Source organism: Cebidichthys violaceus, unplaced genomic scaffold (assembly GCF_023349555.1).
Source record: "Cebidichthys violaceus isolate CVI_PGR_0920_01 unplaced genomic scaffold, fCebVio1.0.p SCAF_22, whole genome shotgun sequence".
NCBI lineage: Eukaryota > Metazoa > Chordata > Actinopteri > Perciformes > Stichaeidae > Cebidichthys > Cebidichthys violaceus.
This window is the reverse complement of record NW_027176395.1, coordinates 2396363-2414650: the sequence shown is the minus strand read 5'-3', so window position 1 is coordinate 2414650 and position 18288 is coordinate 2396363. Positions and strand designations below refer to the sequence as shown.

Sequence of the window (18288 nt, the reverse complement as noted above, 5' to 3'; positions counted from 1 at the left end):
CCCACCCACCCACCTACCTGCACCTGCAACTCTTCGATGACCATGAAGAGACAGAACGCCAGGACCCTCGCGCTCATCGTCAGCATCCTCACCTACCTGGTGGTGGGAGCGGCCGTCTTCGAGACCCTGGAGTCGAAGCAGGAGAAGGGTCACAAGAGGAGGCTCGACGCCAGGAAGCACGAGCTCATGCGCAAGTACAACTTGACCAAAGAGAACTTCGAGGAGCTGGAGCTCGTCGTCCTGCAGCTGAAGCCGCACAAGGCGGGGGTCCAGTGGAAATTCGCCGGGTCTTTTTACTTCGCCATCACTGTGATTACGACCATAGGTGAGCCGGAAGTTTTTCTCGATTCACGCAAATTAAAAGCATGTTTTAAAGATGCTCCGCGCAGGGCCGGAGACGGGGTTTTAAGAATACCAAAGTATACCCCCCCCCCCCCCCCCCCCCCCCCTCCCTCTGCCTCAGCTCGTGCTCATCACTTTACTTGAAAGGGCTATTTTCATGTTTTGCTACTTTATACTTCTACTTTATACTTCTAGGCATATTGTACTTTAGTTTCTTAGCAGATTGGGACTAATAATACAAAATATAATCAGTACATGAATCATGATAAATGATTATAGGTTAAGATAAGACTTTATTGATCCCTTGGGGGGAATTCACAAGCCCAGCAGTAAGCTGTAGAATTAAAAAAATCTACACATTCAATAATTATAATCCAATAATATAGCATACATTATTCTGAAATGAGCCATTCTGCATCATGAATACTTTTGGTACTTTAAGTATATTTTGACGCTCGTGCTTTTGTATTTTAATCTATTTAAATTCTGAATGCAGGACCTTTAACTGAGTATTTCTACACTGTGTTACTGTTACTTTTACTGAGGTAAAATATGTAAATACTTCTTCCACCACTGCATTTGAGTCATAGAGCTAAGCGTCAGATATTAAAATACATCACTTTGACAGAATGAACAAAGACAATTCCAACCCAAATTATTCTGTTTGCTGCATGACAACAAAGAAGTTGAACTGGTTTCTTCTAGTTTACAATCTATACTTTTTATACTTTCTTATATAAAATTCTAATAAATACAAAATATCTTCACAACAGCAGTAAAGGTTTTAGATATTTATTTTTAATAAAATCAGATTCTGAGCTCTGCGACTTGAAAGAAACTGTTACCTTCAACACCTTTGATACATTTTTCACTAGCAAACAAAAAAGTGTTGCAAAATGCTTGTTATATTCAAATTTTGACGTAGATTTTATCTCCTTAGTTATTTTATATGATCGTCAGATACTTCCTGGGTTGTTTTAAGGCACTATTTATGATGTTAGGATGAAATCATTCACATGACTCTATTAGAAATTTGCCTTCATGATTTTGGAATCACATTTCTGTTTAATTTTGTGAAATATTTGGTTAAATTAATAGATAAAATACTAGGAGTAGAATGTTACTGAGACAAAAACTAAAATGCCTTCATGTATTGTTCTTTCTGTCTTATTATATTGGCTTTAAAATGTAACTTAACCCCCTCAAAATATTTCTTTCAGCTGAAAACCAATGTGTATTTAGTAGTGTTCTTGACATCTTAGTGCAAAGTGTTCTACATATTGTGTTATTAATATCCGTAGTGACTGCCCTCTACTGGTTGAAACCAGACTATTGCAATTTAATTTTTGATCTGATGCCAGGTGACGTAGATGTTGCCAGCTTTTGTCAGCAACCAATTTTATTAACTGGGAGTGTGTGTTGGTTTCCTGTGGTTTCCTTGTTGTTGACTGTTAAATGTTATGCACCTCCCGTCATGTCAAATTCCTCGTATGTTCAACATACCATGGCAATAAACGGTTCTGATTCCGATTCTGAATTACATCAAGATGAAATAATCATTTTATCATAGGAGCTTGAGGTCAAACTGCCTCTCTGCATCACAGCTGCTCAGACAACTTATAACATCACGTGTGCTGAGGTGTAAAACTGTGCCGTCTGCTCCCTCAGGCTACGGCCATGCGGCGCCAAGCACCGACTCAGGGAAGGTGTTCTGTATGTTCTACGCCCTCCTGGGGATCCCGCTAACCCTGGTCATGTTCCAGAGCCTGGGCGAGCGGATCAACACGTTCGTCAGGTACCTGCTGCACCAAGCCAAGAAGTGCCTGGCGATGCGTCACACCGAGGTCTCCATGGCGAACATGGTGACGGTGGGCTTCTTCTCTTGCATGAGCACGCTGTGCGTGGGGGCCGTGGCGTTCTCCCACTGCGAGGGATGGAGCTTCCTCCACGCCTTCTACTACTGCTTCATCACGCTCACCACCATCGGGTTCGGAGACTACGTGGCTCTGCAGCGGGACGACGCGCTGCAGAACGACCCCCGGTACGTGGCCTTCTGCTTTGTCTACATCCTGATGGGCCTGACGGTGATCGGAGCGTTCCTGAACCTGGTGGTGCTTCGCTTCCTGACCATGAACACCGAGGACGAGCGCAGGGACGCCAAGCAGAGGGCCCTGATGTCCAGAGGAGAGGTGGCTCGCCTACTGCCGGTCTCAGCCTCCATCTCCTCCACACCTGTAGCAGACAACTCCGCCAAGGCTAAAGATTTAAAAGGTGTCTACACCGAGGTGCTGCATTTCCAGACTATATGCTCCTGCTTGTGGTACCGCAGCAAGGAGAAGCTGCAGGGCTCCGTACCTACCATGATCCCTCAGGAGCTGACGTTCTCCGATGCCTACATGCAGCAGAACAGTAACTGTCCTCACTACATGGAGCCCGGGTCTACAGGCTGCGTCTGCAGTCCGCGTCAGTGTTCGAGCATAAGCTCCATAACAACGGGCCTACACATTCTCTCCCCGTTCAGGATGTTCAAGAGACGCAGCTCCGTCTAGCCTTTCAGCGCAGCACATTTTAGTACAGGACAGTGCGTCTCTCGTGCCGAGGGGACAACAGATACTTCGCAGTCCTCGCAACATAGACATGTTTGAGATGTTTGTGGTGCTATAATCCCAGTAAACAGTAGGACACACAAAAGGGGAAAAGCATACAGTACTGTAAACAGCAACTTTAGACTTAGACTTACTCAAAAATGTGTTTTAAGAAATGCAATGCTTTGACTCGAGATCTAATTGTGTAAGAAGTCATCTGAACACGTTGCAGTGCATGAGGTTGTGCACATGTCGAAGGTGAACAGCAGAGCGGCAATGCCGGTGCTGCTGGGAAGACGTTCAGGTCGAGTCAATTTGAGCAACCATCCCAGAGGTGCTGATTCAAGTCAGGGGTTATTCCTTAAAGTTGTAGTTTTCCTTTGTCGTATTTGTGACTGATGCTGCACAACTTCAGGAGGCTTTCTGGTTTCTAGTCGCCTCATGTTGCCCTACAACCTTATTCAAACAAATCGTGATTGTCAGAACTGTATTAAAGCTGACACACACTCACACACACACACTGATAACTCGATATGACTCATTATTTCTGTGTAGCCGCCTCTATTGTGATTTTCAGAGCTCTCGGCCCAAACTGCTGGTGCATCAGTCACAAACGCTGCAGCGTTATGTAACGTCACAAGTGGAAAGGTTTTTTAAAAAAAAATCACGATGACATATCCCTAACCTGCTTTAACACAAGTAGATCATCACCGGCACTGACTGAAACACACTGAACTGGACTTGTTTAACAACACTACAAAGCTCTCACTGCAGGGTTATTGGTGTTTCTGTTAATTTGTCCACTCCCGTAGCTGATGGTTGGTTCAGAAGTCAGCTTGGAGCCGGTACTGGTCTGCTTCATGGTGTTTCTATTGTGATGCTTCCATCAGTCCTTCGGGAACCAGAGTGCAGTAAATACACAACAATCATCCAGGTACTTGTGAAGTACACTATTAAAGGAATAGTTAAACATTTTGGAAAATTTGCATCTGGAGCTAGGAACTGATTAACTTAGCTTAGAATAACAGCTGGAAGCAGGGGAACCAGCTAGTCTGGCTCTGACCAAAGGCAAAACTCTACTCACATATTAACATGCTGCATATTGTGCAACATTTTGAAAAACATGCTTATTTACTTCCTTGTCAGATGAGAAGATCAATACTCTCACGTCTGTATGCTAAAAAATGTAGTCGGTGACCTAAAGCAAGTATCATAAAGTAATGTAACTTGAATTCTTAAATAAATAAGGAGAACAAGGTCACAAGCTGTGAAAATGCTCTTATCATTCAAGGACTTGAAACATTTGGCACACATGTTGCCGGATTTTAACTCAGAGCAGCAGCAGCAGCAGCACACATGTAAATTAAATTGAACTATATTAACCTACATGCTAATTTCCCTGTTTGTCCTTTTACCATGTTTGTTGGACCAAAAGGTTGAAGCGGTTCACTCGCTTCCTACGAATAGTCCTTTCACGCTGGGATGCCTCTTGGCAAACAAGAACAATCTGGATGAACTGGAAAAGTGTGCAAACAATCCTGCTTTGAGATAACTCGCATTGTACTGTACCCTTCTCTTTTCATACAAAATAATGGCGACATTCACACGGTGACAAGGCTCATTTATTCTCAACAGGATTGTGCAATGAAATGCAGTATGTAGTCCCATATTGCTTCAGAAGACAAACACACAAAAACAAAAGTATACATGAGGGAGGGAGGAGGATAAATTTAGGAGTCTCAGCCTTCAGAAGCTGCTCTGACGTCTGGTGGTACAGCAGCTGACACTTCTGTATCTGCTGCCAGACGGCAGCAGGGTGAACAGGCTGTGGCTGTGGTGGGTATTGTCTTTTCATATCCTTTGGGACCCACCCACTCTGTTAAAGCCTTTTTTTCACAAACATTAGAGGCCATTGTGTGAGACTTGTGGCGTAAAGTGTTGTAATGTAATAAATAAGGTAGGGTATTGTTCATTATTTTAAATGGTATTTAGAAACTTTTTATTTCTGTAGCTGTTACAAAATATTTACCTTTTTTGTATCCTAATTACATAACTCCGTTCCAAGCCTGACTCTGACTTTCTACGGCAAGTATCTTATTAGATAGTTACCTGGAGCGAGCCAGTAGCTGGTTAGCTTAGCTTAGCATAAACAATGGAAACAGGGGGAAACAGCTAGCCTGGCTCTGTCCAATCAAAGGTAAACAAAAAAAAAGTCTGCCTCTAAAGCTCACACATTTTTTTTTTTTACCTTCAATTGGACAGAGCAAGGCTAGATGTTTTCCCTCGTTTTCAGTCTTTATGCTAAGCTAAGCTAACCAGCTGCTGACTCCAGCTTCTTATTTAGCATACAGACATGAGCATATTCACCAAAATGTTGAACTATTCCTTTAATTTGTATTCAACCTGAATACAGTTGCAGGCAACCAGCAGAGAAGCTGCAATTTCTGTTTATGTGCTGATTTAAGATAAGATGTGTTAATTGGTGAACTTTAGAGAAGCTGGGAAGCATATTTTTTTTTTGTGTTACTTTGCACAGAGCCAAGCTAGCTGGTCCCTCCAGTCTTTATGCTAAGCTAGGCTAACCTAGCTTCCTTGCTCCAGCTCGCTCCACACATAATGCACAGACACAAGAATGATGTGAATGTTCTCATCTAACTCTCGGCAGGAAAACAAATGAGTGTATTCCCCGAATTGTTAGCATATTCTTCTAAAGCTAAAACGTAATCTGTCTGACTGATAGCAAAAACTGCAGCTGAAAACACAGAATAACTGAAAATATGAATTCAAAGTACATGTTTGGAGTGTCAATCTGCTCAGCTTTACTTCTCTCCACTCTGCTCATTTGAGCTGGAGGACGATGACGCGTCACAGAAGTCTTGACTGTCGAACATAAACACATGAGCTATTCAGACATGAAGTGTGCAGAGCTGTCCAAATCACATCTGGATCAATCAGCAGATGCAAACTATTTATGGGAGCAGTTTGGAGTGGCAGATGGGAAGAGGTTTTCTGTGTTTGGACAATAGTTGATAAACTGGTTGTCAATCACAGATAATTATGCCACAATAGACTTGGTCTCTCCAATTGATGGAAGAGAAGAAAAATTCACCCTCAGATATCAATTCTTGTATTTCTGGTTGTGAAGTTTTTTCAATTTTTTTTCTGTAGGCGACATGAAGTGACATCACGTTAAGTGTATTTCTGGCTGCTGCAAATGAGATTTCTAACAAATTTTGGTGTCAAATCAAAAAGGTAGATTTTTGTTCCTTTATTATGAGGAATTTGATCATATTTTAACTACAGTTCAACAAATTTACAGTGAGAAATCCATCATAGAGGATCCTTTATCCTAATAAAAGTAACAGTGCAGCGATGTGAAAATACTTTATTACAAGTAAAAGTCCTGCATTCATGTCCTGTGAGTGTTGCAGTGGCATACAAATAAGATAAACTTTGAGGCAGATTTGCTGCGCAACAGTTGCAATACAAAGTGGGAAGAGTGCAAATATACAAGTCTAAGATAACAAGGAGGTGCTTACAACTCATATACATCTCAAAGGTCATAAATGGGTTGAGTTAGATGCTTTTTGTTTTACATTGCAAGTTTGAGGCACTTTCACATTGGCCTAATTTTTCAGACCTGGAAGTTGACGCCTGATAGAAAAGCATAAAGCTGGAAATACTCAAGTAAGGTACAAGTACCTCAAAATTAAAATAAAATACATGAGACATGTGGGAAGATTTGAACACCCATGTGTGACACACAATGGACATAAAAAGTGGCAGAAATTACACGTAAATACTTTTTGATTACGGTCTTGCACCTATTGAGGAACTGATCTTATTCAAGGAAATGGACCTGTTGTGATGGACTGTACCTGATCGATGCATATAAGTACTGTTTGCACATGGTTATGGATGACGATGCTCTCTGCTCTTGACTTACTTTTAACAATAAGTGACCCTGAAATCAACCGCCTACTGTATATTTTATGCAAGTACTGTATTAGTTTTAGAACTACGTCATGTTGCACAAGCACAATCAGGTTTCTTGGAAAAGATAATGTTTCAGATTGCCAGGGGGCAAAGTAGTACTTGAACATACACAGAGCACTTGACACAATTCTATGAACTTCTTTTGTTTATCTTAACACGCTAAGAAATGTGTGCAGAGTTCAGACTAAAATGTGTGACAAGATAAATCATAAACACCACATCTAATTCAAAACAATACCAACTATTTTGCTCAAGTATAGAAAAGAACATCCATAGAAAACATTAAAGACATGGCTATTTTATCCAAAAATTGTAATGTTGTTTTACTGGATGTCCTGATCACTGGAGAACCACCTTTAAACAAATCATAATTTGTGAATTTCTGTATTCAGTGTAAGTAAAGTATAATATGTAGTCATGTGATTTTACCATCTTCATGCTGTTTATCCCCCTGTGATGTGTGAGAAAAGCCTGCTGAATGTATAGAAATAACCGTTTGGTCCAGATGGTTTCCCCCTCGGATTTCTGACTGAAGTCCAGTTCCGGACAAACTACAGCAGGTTAGTCACGAGCCGAAAAAGTATGGCGGTGTATCCTTATGTCACGGTTTGTGTCAGTATGTATATTTGCAAGCAGGGGGTGGACATAATAGCAGAAACACTTACGGCAGCAAATACTGTTTTGGAAAAGGTTGTTAATATATAGTTTCTAATTAGGACACCAGAACATCTCTAAAATTGTTTTTTTTGTTAAGGTGTTGATCAGCTTGGTTATATGTTAATGCTTTATGTTACGGGTACATAATATCCAAATAATTCCCTATAAATTTTCAATACGTTTTTTGAAAAGAACAATGTATTTTGGTTATAATCATAAAAAGAATATAGAAATTTTGTCTACAAGCAAAGTTAACATACATGAAAAATAAGAGTTTACCAAATTAAATGAATATTGAATGGAGATCTACTTAAATTGAGCTGTTAGGTTAACAAAATGTATAAGTTTTAACTGATGTCTTAAATCACCATTTTTATGAAGTAAAACTAGACATTAGGTGCTTAAATTGCTGCTACATTGATATTGTATTGCCTTTGTAATTGTGTTTCTGATTTTCTGTCCACCCCTGTATAAAAAGTTGGCTATGTCTGGCTTTATTTGCCTCGTAAGTTTTATTTCTGTCGAGAGTTATGTGAGGTTTGAAAACCACACATGCGCTCATTCTTATGTTTTTGTGTGGAGTCCAGCTGCTATCTGTCTTGTTCAGTCCAAAAAAATTAAATACATTATGTAGAGGTTATGCATCGTAACAGGGGTTCACAACCAGTTTGGCTTACAAGTACAACCAAACAATGATTAGTTTCCTTTGAACACAGAATCATTTAGTGATCTGAAGATGTAAAAGTATCATCATCTTAAGGAACAATGTGATATTTCAGAAATACAAACACACACCAACCTTACAACGTAGCCTCCGATGACGGTTCGTACATCTTACGAAAAGTTGTTCCTAATTTTTCATGCGTTTTCATTCAAATGCCCCACAACACCAATTTACGCTTGATACATGCATACAGTCTTTTCAAAATAAACTTCCATCTTATGACCACTATGACATATAACAGTAGTGCAGCAATGATGCAGGAAAGAGCATGACAGTGAAGAAAAATGTTCTAGTCTAAGCTATAAATGCATACAATTTTATTTTTAAAATTGCTTGTCACTGCAACATCAAACAAGACCTGGCCCCGTGCCTTTGGATCTGCCTTCAGCCATTAGATGTGCACAGAAAAGCAACAGAAGGAGTATCCATTCGACAAATCCCTGTATTGGCCTCTTGTGGCTGGACCATCTGCTGTTTTCTACTTTGGCCACAGACCTGACTATCTATGTCAAAGACAAAAATAGTTCCACAGAGGTCAGCTACGTCACCTGGTAAATTCTCTGTTTTTAGAAACATTGAAGGAAGGTTAAAACTGTCTGTTTTTGATGAAGCCCCGAGCAGTAAGACCATTATTCATCACATCACATTTAAAGTTTGATCGTTTTTCCACAGTGGGAAATACTGTTTATTTTTTGGTTCTTACTTCCCATCTAACTCTCAGCAAGAACCTCTATACGGTTGAACCATTCCCTCTACTGACCAGCAGGGGGCGACTCCTCTGGTAGCAAAAAGAAGTCTGATTGTATAGAAGTCTATGAGAAAAGGACCATAATTTACTAAATTAACATCATGCTGTATTGAAGAAGACTTGAAACTAGTGATTGAGACCAAAAACTCATGTTTACAATATTTACTGTGGTAAGAAATCAAGTGACAAGTAGAGTCATTTTCCCATTGACTTCCATACAACCATGAGGAGTCGCCCCCTTCTGGTCAGTAGAGAAAATGCAAGTTTTAAGACACGCATCAGCTTCACTCGGCAGAACCGGTGGTTGCCGTCTGATTTTAAGCCTCATACTTCAACAGTTTTATGACAAAATTTAACTTTCATGACATGAAATTATCTTATGAATTGAGAAACCACTATGTGTAATAATTCATGGCACAATTGAAACGGGATCAAACATTGTTTTTTTGCTGTTGACTACCATATATATATATATATATATATATATATATATATATATATATATATATATATATATATATATATATATATTCTTACAAAGGTAAGGTCCCATAGTGTTCAACCGGAAGAGGCGGGGCTTCGCCTCTGTCAGAGGGCTCCGCACGTCCTCATAGAACTGGAGTTACATCCAGGTAGTTAACTTCCTATATGTATAAAAACTCAATCCCCATAGAGTTTTCATGAAGGGCGATATCAGCTATAAAAACATGCTTTCGTACCAGACTGTAATGTTTATTTGTGCTGTCCAGTTGGGCGTGTTAGCACGTAGTTCTGTGGCGATCGACTCGCTTTAAGAGTCACAGGTTACGCTTCTACGTACGTTCAACGTCAAACTGTCCAACATGGAGCTGAAGGAGCTGGCTGTGAGCGCGTTAGTCCGGAATAAGAAAGCCGCTCTTCTCGCCGGCGGAGTAGCAGTTCTGGGATTCGTTGGTCTTGCATATAAATACTTGCGAAAGACAGAACAACTTGTTCGCGTGGGAGTGGTGTCGAAACTCCTCATTCACCCTCTGAAGTCTGGCAAAGCCGTGTCCGTGACTCTGGCAGAATGCCAGCAAAAGGGTTTGAAGTTAGGAGCCCTGCAAGATCGGTGAGTGTTTTCAGGAGGCTTGCAAAACGTTTAAGTTTGGTGGAAAATTGAGGACATTCACTTAAGTACGCAACATTTCTGAGGTCGGTGAAGCAAACTGTCCTGAGGACGAAGGAGAACAATCTGCTACTTTATCCTGCTACTTTCTTGGGACATATTCTACTTTTTACTCCACAACATTTGACATCTACTTTGTTTTTTTACATAAAGAACATGCTTGTAAAATCATGACGGATTATTAAGTATTGGAGGTTCTTAAATACTCGTGCAGGAGTAGTGGCTGGTTAGACCTGAAAGAAGGTCTTTTGAAAAACATTTATAAAATAGTCAAAATGATCGTTTTGGTGTATTGGTGCATGACATAAACATAGTAAGAGAAAAGTAGATTATAAAATATACAAAGTACAAAAAAATCTAGAAATCTAAATGCATAATGCATAATAGAAGAAAAATACAAATAAATACTATAAAAAAAATATGTACAATATATACAAAGCTGTATAGAAGAAAATTACAATGAAAAAAAATGCTATAATAATATATACGATATATCAAAATTAAATCAGATAATACTTATCTACCTTAATAAATCCTCAAATGTAGGCTAATTTGGAGCCCCAGAATTACCCCAAAATAATTGTTTTTATTTTGTTGTACAAGACTTTTAAATGTATATTATCTTTGGGGGCTCCATAACACTTTGATAGGGACCATTCTACTTCTACATGGTATTGTTCCTTTTATTTAACACTGTTATTGAGATGGTGTACTTGCTGTTGTTGAGTTAATGAGTTATTCCACTTAAATATTGACAAGTTTCAACAATTTTGTCATTGCCCAGTTCAAAAAAACAGTCTAGAAACATGCAACCTTTTCTTAAAAAAAATGTGGAGGTATTCTGAATGTATTTACTTTTACTTTTGTGGTGCAAAATTTGTTTTTCTGTCCATCGGCCAAATGACTAGTAAATGTTTAAATTTGACCAGCCACTCAATAGATTAGCATTGTTTGTTTGTTTGTTTGTTTTGTAAGTGAAGCACATCTGCCACCCACTTACATATTTTACCAGCGTTTCACTGGTGCTAATGTTGTGCTTTGTAAACCAGGGATGCCAAATGGTGCATTTGAGGGGAAATCCACAGCTCTTGTTTGTTTTGATCGCAGACACTGGCTGGTGGTCACAGAGGAGGGCAACATGGTGACGGGCCGACAGCAGCCTCGTCTGGTGCTGGTGTCCCTGACCTGCGAGGGAGGGCAGGTCTGTCTGAACGGCCCAAACATGGAGGAGCTGAGGTTCCCCATCAAACAGTCCGACAACTCCGTCATCGACTGCAGGTTTCACACCAGAGCTTAATTTTTAGCAACTGATCTTCACTGACTGAATCTGTAACTATTTGTTTTACTTGTTTGACGGTCGACTGGTCGACGTCATTAATTCATCTGTAGATTATTTTCTTGTTTTATCTTAAAAGAAGAAAATGAACCACAAAATATTCAGTTTACACTCAAATAAAAACAGAGGAAAGAAGTAAATCCTCTCATGTGAGAAGCTGGATCAAGTAAATATTTGACATTGTTTTCTTGAAAATGAACTAACATTTTTAATTGATGATCAAAATAGTCTGTGATTCATTTTACAGCTGTAATATATGTTCATTTAGTCATCAGAGGACTTTGTACGTCCTAGTATTTCCCAAGAGAGGGTCATAATAGATACTTTAGATATCGTAGGTGAAATTACAGGTTTACAAATACTAATATCTACATTTGTTCTCACCCTATTTTCAGACCGGTATGAATGCATCTTGTTGTTTTTGTCCTGCAGAGTGTTTGGAGTAGGGATTCAGGGAAGGGATTGCGGCGACGAATCGTCTCGCTGGCTCACTCGTTATCTGGGGGAGGAGACGACCTTTCGCCTGGTGCACTTTGAGCCCCAGATGATGGCCAGGAGGCTGGAGGAAAGCAAGCTTCTTCCCCAACAAGTTGAGGTGAACACCACCAGGCCTATGTGCCGGAGCCTGTGCTGCTTTTTATTCACAGATTGTAAGGCTCTAACTGTGTATGACTCTCCTTAAGATAAATATGTCTCACCTTTTTATGTCAGCTTTACCATGAAGTGTTACTACATTTTAACAACTTTTTGAGGAAAAAAAACAACCAGATTAGTATATTTCTGGCTATTTTTTGCTGTTCACAATGTAAACACACCAACCTGCTGGCAGGTTTGAAAGGTATGTTTTCTTTTTTTTCTTTTTTTTAATGCGAAAATTACACCATTTATCTTAACCAGAAACTGTTTAAACAGAAATTATCTTTAAATGTTTCACATTTCCGACGTTCCTTGCATACATCCCGTGTGCTGAATGCCTCTGTCAGGACCAATAACCAAATCAAAGCTTTAAAAAAAAGTGATATTCCATCACTTTATTCTACATGTCTCATTTAAAATACACCATTTTTGCTTTCCAATATTGGTTGAACTTCTGGGCAATTCCAATTTTTGGAAAGTAAATTATCAAAGAAATTCACCTTGTTTATCCTTTATGATTTATGGCATCATCATTATGTTATACTGCACAAAAGACACATGTGAGTTCTCCAGACTTCTAGCCATCATTGTGGTGTTTCCATAAAGGTGCAAGATTTATATATTGCAAAATGCGACGGGGTGTTACCAGAAACAACCCTGTTGCATACAAGAGAACAGAATGTGTATTTAATTTGTGATTGTGTTCGCGGTGTTGCAGGAGGTGGTCTATGCAGACATGGGACCTGTGATGCTGCTGTCCGAGTCCTCTGTCAAGGATCTCAGCAGCAAATTGGAGCAGGACCTCACGGTGGAGCGCTTCCGCCCAAACATCGTCGTAAGCGACTGTGAATCCTTCGATGAGGTACGTTGTTCACATCTGCAAACGTTGCTCCGATCTCTTTCTCTGCTGATTCCTCTGTTTGGCTTCAAGATCAGAAATCCTGATTACGTGAACAAATACAAACAAATCAAGGCGAAGATTATATTAAAACCACGAAAGGTCTTAAAAGCAACAGATCCGTTGTCTCTCTACACTACAGCCCATGAGGTTTTGTAAACGATAATTTGCTCCTTTTACTTCTGACTAATCCCTCGCCCTTTTCAGTGTGAGCAGTGTTGACTAATTTTATCTCCAACTCCAAAAAAACCAACTGCTCGGCTTTTTCAGGATTCGTGGGAAGAGATCCAGATTGGCAGCGTGCGACTGCAGCGTGCGATGTCATGTGGACGGTAACACAGTTGATGCTTCACACTGATTTTTTTATTCAGAGACAGAATCGCTTCATTTATCGACGCCAATGAATCCAAAGCTGCAACGCAGTCACTGCTGCAGTTTGGGAGGTTTTTTACCTGGATACACACAAAAATTGGAGTGTTTGTTTGATGTTAAAATGCTTTAATTTGTTCTTAGTACTGTAGAGATTTCGGGTTAACGGGGTGGATTCAAACTCACCTGTGTCTTTTGTTGTTTCCAGATGCGTTTTCACCACCGTTGACCCTGAAACGGGTGTAATCACCAGAAAAGAGCCTCTGGAAACACTGAAAAGGTAAAGTTGTAACTGTGTATAATGTAGGGAGGGTTGATCTTTTACATTTTGGTGGTAATGCGTGTTAAGCATCAGCAGCATCCCACTTCAGGCCTTTTTAAAAAGAGCAGTTATTATTTCATGCACACAAATGTTGGACAGACAAAAAAATGTGGCTACTTTTATGACAATTATGCAGATTCAAGGATCTGATTGGGCTTTTTAATGTCATTAAAATATGGCAACCCTGCATACATTTCTTTTCTTTTTTTTACGGATGTAGTGTATATGTATATTATTATTGATGTATATTATTGACATTTTGTTGGGTGCATTGTGTAGATGTAGAGGTTTTTTTTGTTCAGATTACTTTATTGTCCATTAGATTTGCATAAAATGGAAATCTGTCTTTGGCAATGGCTTACAAGACAACACACACCGTTCACAACAATTATGCATCTTAAAATCTTAAAGTGACCAAGTGGAAGTAATACTAAAAATGCAGAGTGGATTGTTCTTCCATCAGCGTGCAAGTCCATTAAAACATCACAGCAGGGCACGACAAAATACACAGCAGTATTTACCAATAAACAAATAAATGTACATTAATTTACCTGAAGGCTTTCTCATTTTAAGAACTGAAAGATATTCACATATTGGCCCTTTTTTTTTCTTCCTGCGATTTCTTTCACAGCTATCGTCAGTGCAAACCATCCGAGAAGCACATCTACAAATCGGCTCCGTTGTTTGGACAGCTGCACAACGTGAAGAAGATGGGGATCCTGCAGGTCGGCGATGTGGTGTACAAGATCAGCCGTTGATGGAGGGAGTCAGGGAGTTAAAAACATACCAGCAAGCCATTATCACGGTATAATGACTGAGCTAGGCCACACTAAAGAAACCACTTCAATAGATCCAGTAAGAAGAAGTCTAACAACCTTTCCCCCGATCATTAAATCCTGAAAGTACATGCTGCTATTAACGAGAGAAATGAAGCTGTCTTTTTAATACAGTGCTTAACGTGTGTAATTATTCCTGGAATAAAAGGGGCAGAGGAACTCTGCTGGGCCACAACAACCTCCTGGTTTAAGAAAGAATCGTTTAGTCACATGGATAAACTCTTCTCCCATCTAATACTGTACATCTTCCCGTCTTCATTTTTTTAAGCCACAGGGTTGTAATTTTAAGAAATATTAAATGGACTGGTTGCACAAAATGACAACAACTCATTGTATTTTTGTAATCATTAGTAGTTAAGTAGTTCAATTTTAAATGTTTTTTTTTTTTTTGTATTTTAAAGCCGTTACTATAAAGTACTAAACCTGTTCTGTATCACGTGTCGGGGTAAACATTCCCCAACCTCCCTGTTGTCATGAACGTGACACTTTTATTTAGAAAAACTTGCAAAGTCTTAACAGCAGAGGGTCAGTGACCTGTGACCTTTCCTTTTAATCTGTGCCTCCATGTCAGAATTGTAGACCAGTAAAAGAGCAAGGTGTGAGTCTCAGTAACATTCTGGTCTCTTTAAAACAGTTTTAGTTCCACACGATGGCCAGTAGGGGGCAATATGCTGTCACTAAACCAGCCCAGGAGCCTGTAGAGGGGAGGAAGACTTTTTGCTACTCATGTCAAAGTTTCAGTTCATTTAATCTTTTAAATATGTTGTTTTAAACAACCTGGAGATTTGTATATTGCACCAGTGACGCTCTAATTGATAATAAGAAGGGACTATTGATAAGAAAGTGTCTGAAATATAAAATCTATTGGCAAGAAAAATGGCAAGAACATTTGCATTGCTGTCCATGTCCTTTTAAATGACAAAAATATGTTTTTACAGTTCAACACTACTCTACCGCTGCTTTATTAAAACATGCATCTTGTAAATGATGACTTTTTTTTTCCTGTGATGTTGATGTCTGAACGTGATTCATGGTGGACCTTCTTTTTCTTTTCTTTTTTTCAAATGTGACTTGAATAAATACTTCTAATTCATTTCCTTAATATCGCTCTTTGAGTTTTAATTGTTTTGTTCGTTGTTTTTTTTTAAACTCCTAAATCAGAACAGACCCGAATGAACTGTGTTTGTTGTGGTCAGTCACAGCTCATCATCTCCACACTGAGAGTAGAGAAGTGGTGCTACATTTCTCACAAAGCTGACAGAGGTCTTCACTTGTGTCCATGTGAAAACAAAGGACCCTGGCTTCATCGTGAAGTGTTCTTACTAGAGAGGGTCATCCACTTACTGCATCTGCTCCACATGAGTAATAGAATAGTGTAAATAAGTGTAAGCTTATACAGGGCTCTTGTCTTACACTGTCAATGGTTATAGTGGGATGTGTTTTTACTTACTTACGACTGCATCCATGCTAGCAGCTCTGTGAAGCTCTACTTACTGTGGGCACGGTGGTGTTTTGAGCTAAATGCTAACATTAGCATCTGTTTATCAGGTCTGTGTTTATCAGTCTATCTTGGTTTAGTGAGTTAGCATGCTGGTATTTGAAGCGTACTTATGTTTGCAGGGTCCTATGTTTCAAATGTTCCCCGGTTTGATATTCTGTTAACACACGTTGAGTAAACTCATGAGCTATTATGTTGTCAGGGATTCGTTTTCCTATATGTTCGACTCCATGCTATGTTACTTATAAACACGAGCTCCCACCATAGCCCATGTCACAGTAAACCAATAGAGCTGGGGAACATATTTTTCAGGTTCCCATAGAGCTTGGGAAGCAGCCCGTTTATCGGAAACGTACTTGTTCTAAACCAAACACAATCTTTTCCAGAAACCTAATCAAGTATTTGTGTTGTCCAAACCTAAATGACACCAAGGGGTCCTGACCAATCGATGTGACGAATTGGGAATGAGAACGGATTGTGGGAACATTGGATCCTGGGAGAGCACATAGGTAGATCTGGGGAAACAAAGAACCCCGTGAACACAGAGCGCTTTGTCATTTTGAACCCACCTGACTACATGTCTTTAGGCTGCAGGAGAAAACCAAAGGAAAGCCAGACAGCATACAAACTCTGCACTTTGAAAAAACAAGTTAAAGACAACTAAATCTAAGTCAACTTAACAGGAGGATATAGGAGTAAACATAACTTAAGCCTCAGTTATATTCATATATATTTATTTATATATCTGTTTCATAGATTTTACAATTTGCTGTTCAACTATTCTGCCACTGCGATGCACTCGAGCCATGTTGCGTGACAACTTCACTGCAAGGAATTTAACAAAAATGACTAAGCACACGGAGGAGAAAAGTGCCCTTCAAAGGGTCCACCCCTCCAGCAAAACAGCCGCAGGTGAAGAGACACGGCTAATGGGAGCCGTTGTGTCTCTAACTTTCGAGGAAACAGCTTTTTTTGGTTTTTCAGTCAACCAATGTGTTGAAACATGAAGTCAAAGGTCCCAGAACACCAAGAGGTGTTTTTTTTACTGGTGATGTTTCAGCACAAAGGAGTAGTTATGTAGGTCTGTAATTTGTAAGGGTCCTGAGTTAACGGAACTTCAACATACACTTAAGCATGTAGAGGACACATGCCAGACTTACAATAAATCTGAGTGCAGCCCTGTATGTTTTCAGAGCTACAAATCTAGACTCTTCTGTTTCTAATCAGTAAACTTTATGTTTCGTGCATTTGCAGATGTGGGTTTGGGACGTTAAAGTGGGGAGGTGCTCCATGTAAAGGGGTTGTGTGGGGTCCTGTGATGTGGCAGGGGCCCCTAAAGTTTCCAAACTAGCGTTACTTTACTTGGACAAAGGCGTATAAATACACAAACTCTTACTTCCTACCAATTTGAGACAGGACTTGACTGAAGTCTTCTGCACAAGTTGTGGACACAGAGGAACAAGCAGGAATACAGTTTAACTGTGAAGGAGAGCTCATGATAAAACAAGCGCATGAAGATTGATTCTTCTCTGTGGCTGTTGTTGTCTTCAGCAGCTGCACTTTTTTCTATGCATGTTCATGTAGCACAATATGGTAAATTTATGCCGTTTCATGATATGGAATGGTAAGTCATGCCATAGTATATTAATGTCATGGTATGATATAGTATCATATGGTAAGTTTATGTTGAAGTTATGTCATGTTACAGTAAATGCTATAACTTCAATTGTTTTACATCTTTAAAATGTTAAATTAGTAAGTCATATTTGTCATAACTGTGTCATGTAAAAAACACAAAAAGCTATTATGGTAAATGTTGTTGTACCTTACAATATGACATGTGACAGTACTGCACGATTGTGTCACGTCATAGTATACATGGTACCGTATGTTTGTGTCATGTCACGCTGTTATGAAATGTTATGTCATCTCATGTTACATAAGCATATACCCTTGCGTATCCTTTCTTTCACCAGAGTCAAAACAACAGAACAAAAAAGGTCATTTCTGCCTCGTTCAGTAATTGTAAAATACATAATGTAGGTCTCAAGATTGACAGCAGAAACTCTAAATTGTGAGATTCATGTAACCTCTATGGGGGCACAACGGCACGTCGCAGTCAGGATGTCTTTACATTTACAGCCGTCATTATGCAAGCCACAGTCACAGTTATGATCAGTGGTGTGGAGTTTAA

The 18288-nt window shown here is 39.6% G+C and overlaps 2 protein-coding genes across 2 annotated transcripts; both read left to right on the top strand.

Moving 5' to 3' along the window:
- On the top strand, positions 1-4884 carry kcnk3b (potassium channel, subfamily K, member 3b). Its single transcript, XM_068718111.1, has 2 exons — positions 1-325; positions 2011-4884. The coding sequence occupies exons 1-2, from the start codon at positions 37-39 to the stop codon at positions 2889-2891; spliced, it is 1170 nt and encodes a 389-aa protein (XP_068574212.1). The 5' UTR covers positions 1-36; the 3' UTR covers positions 2892-4884.
- A 4868-nt stretch (positions 4885-9752) lies between these two features.
- marc1 (mitochondrial amidoxime reducing component 1) lies at positions 9753-15698 on the top strand. The gene is made up of 7 exons (XM_068718007.1): positions 9753-10142; positions 11307-11477; positions 11968-12130; positions 12890-13033; positions 13340-13401; positions 13647-13718; positions 14392-15698. The coding sequence occupies exons 1-7, from the start codon at positions 9895-9897 to the stop codon at positions 14516-14518; spliced, it is 987 nt and encodes a 328-aa protein (XP_068574108.1). The 5' UTR covers positions 9753-9894; the 3' UTR covers positions 14519-15698.
- Positions 15699-18288: the final 2590 nt, after the last annotated feature.

Bases quoted from the DNA above. Each gene is read 5' to 3' on its own strand.
- kcnk3b (XM_068718111.1), top strand. From the start codon at position 37: ATGACCATGAAGAGACAGAACGCCAGGACCCTCGCGCTCATCGTCAGC. The intron at 326-2,010 runs GTGAGCCGGAAG...CTGCTCCCTCAG, and splicing joins CACTGTGATTACGACCATAG to GCTACGGCCATGCGGCGCCA.
- marc1 (XM_068718007.1), top strand. From the start codon at position 9,895: ATGGAGCTGAAGGAGCTGGCTGTGAGCGCGTTAGTCCGGAATAAGAAA. The intron at 10,143-11,306 runs GTGAGTGTTTTC...TTTTGATCGCAG, and splicing joins TTAGGAGCCCTGCAAGATCG to ACACTGGCTGGTGGTCACAG. The intron at 13,402-13,646 runs GTAACACAGTTG...TGTTGTTTCCAG, and splicing joins CGTGCGATGTCATGTGGACG to ATGCGTTTTCACCACCGTTG.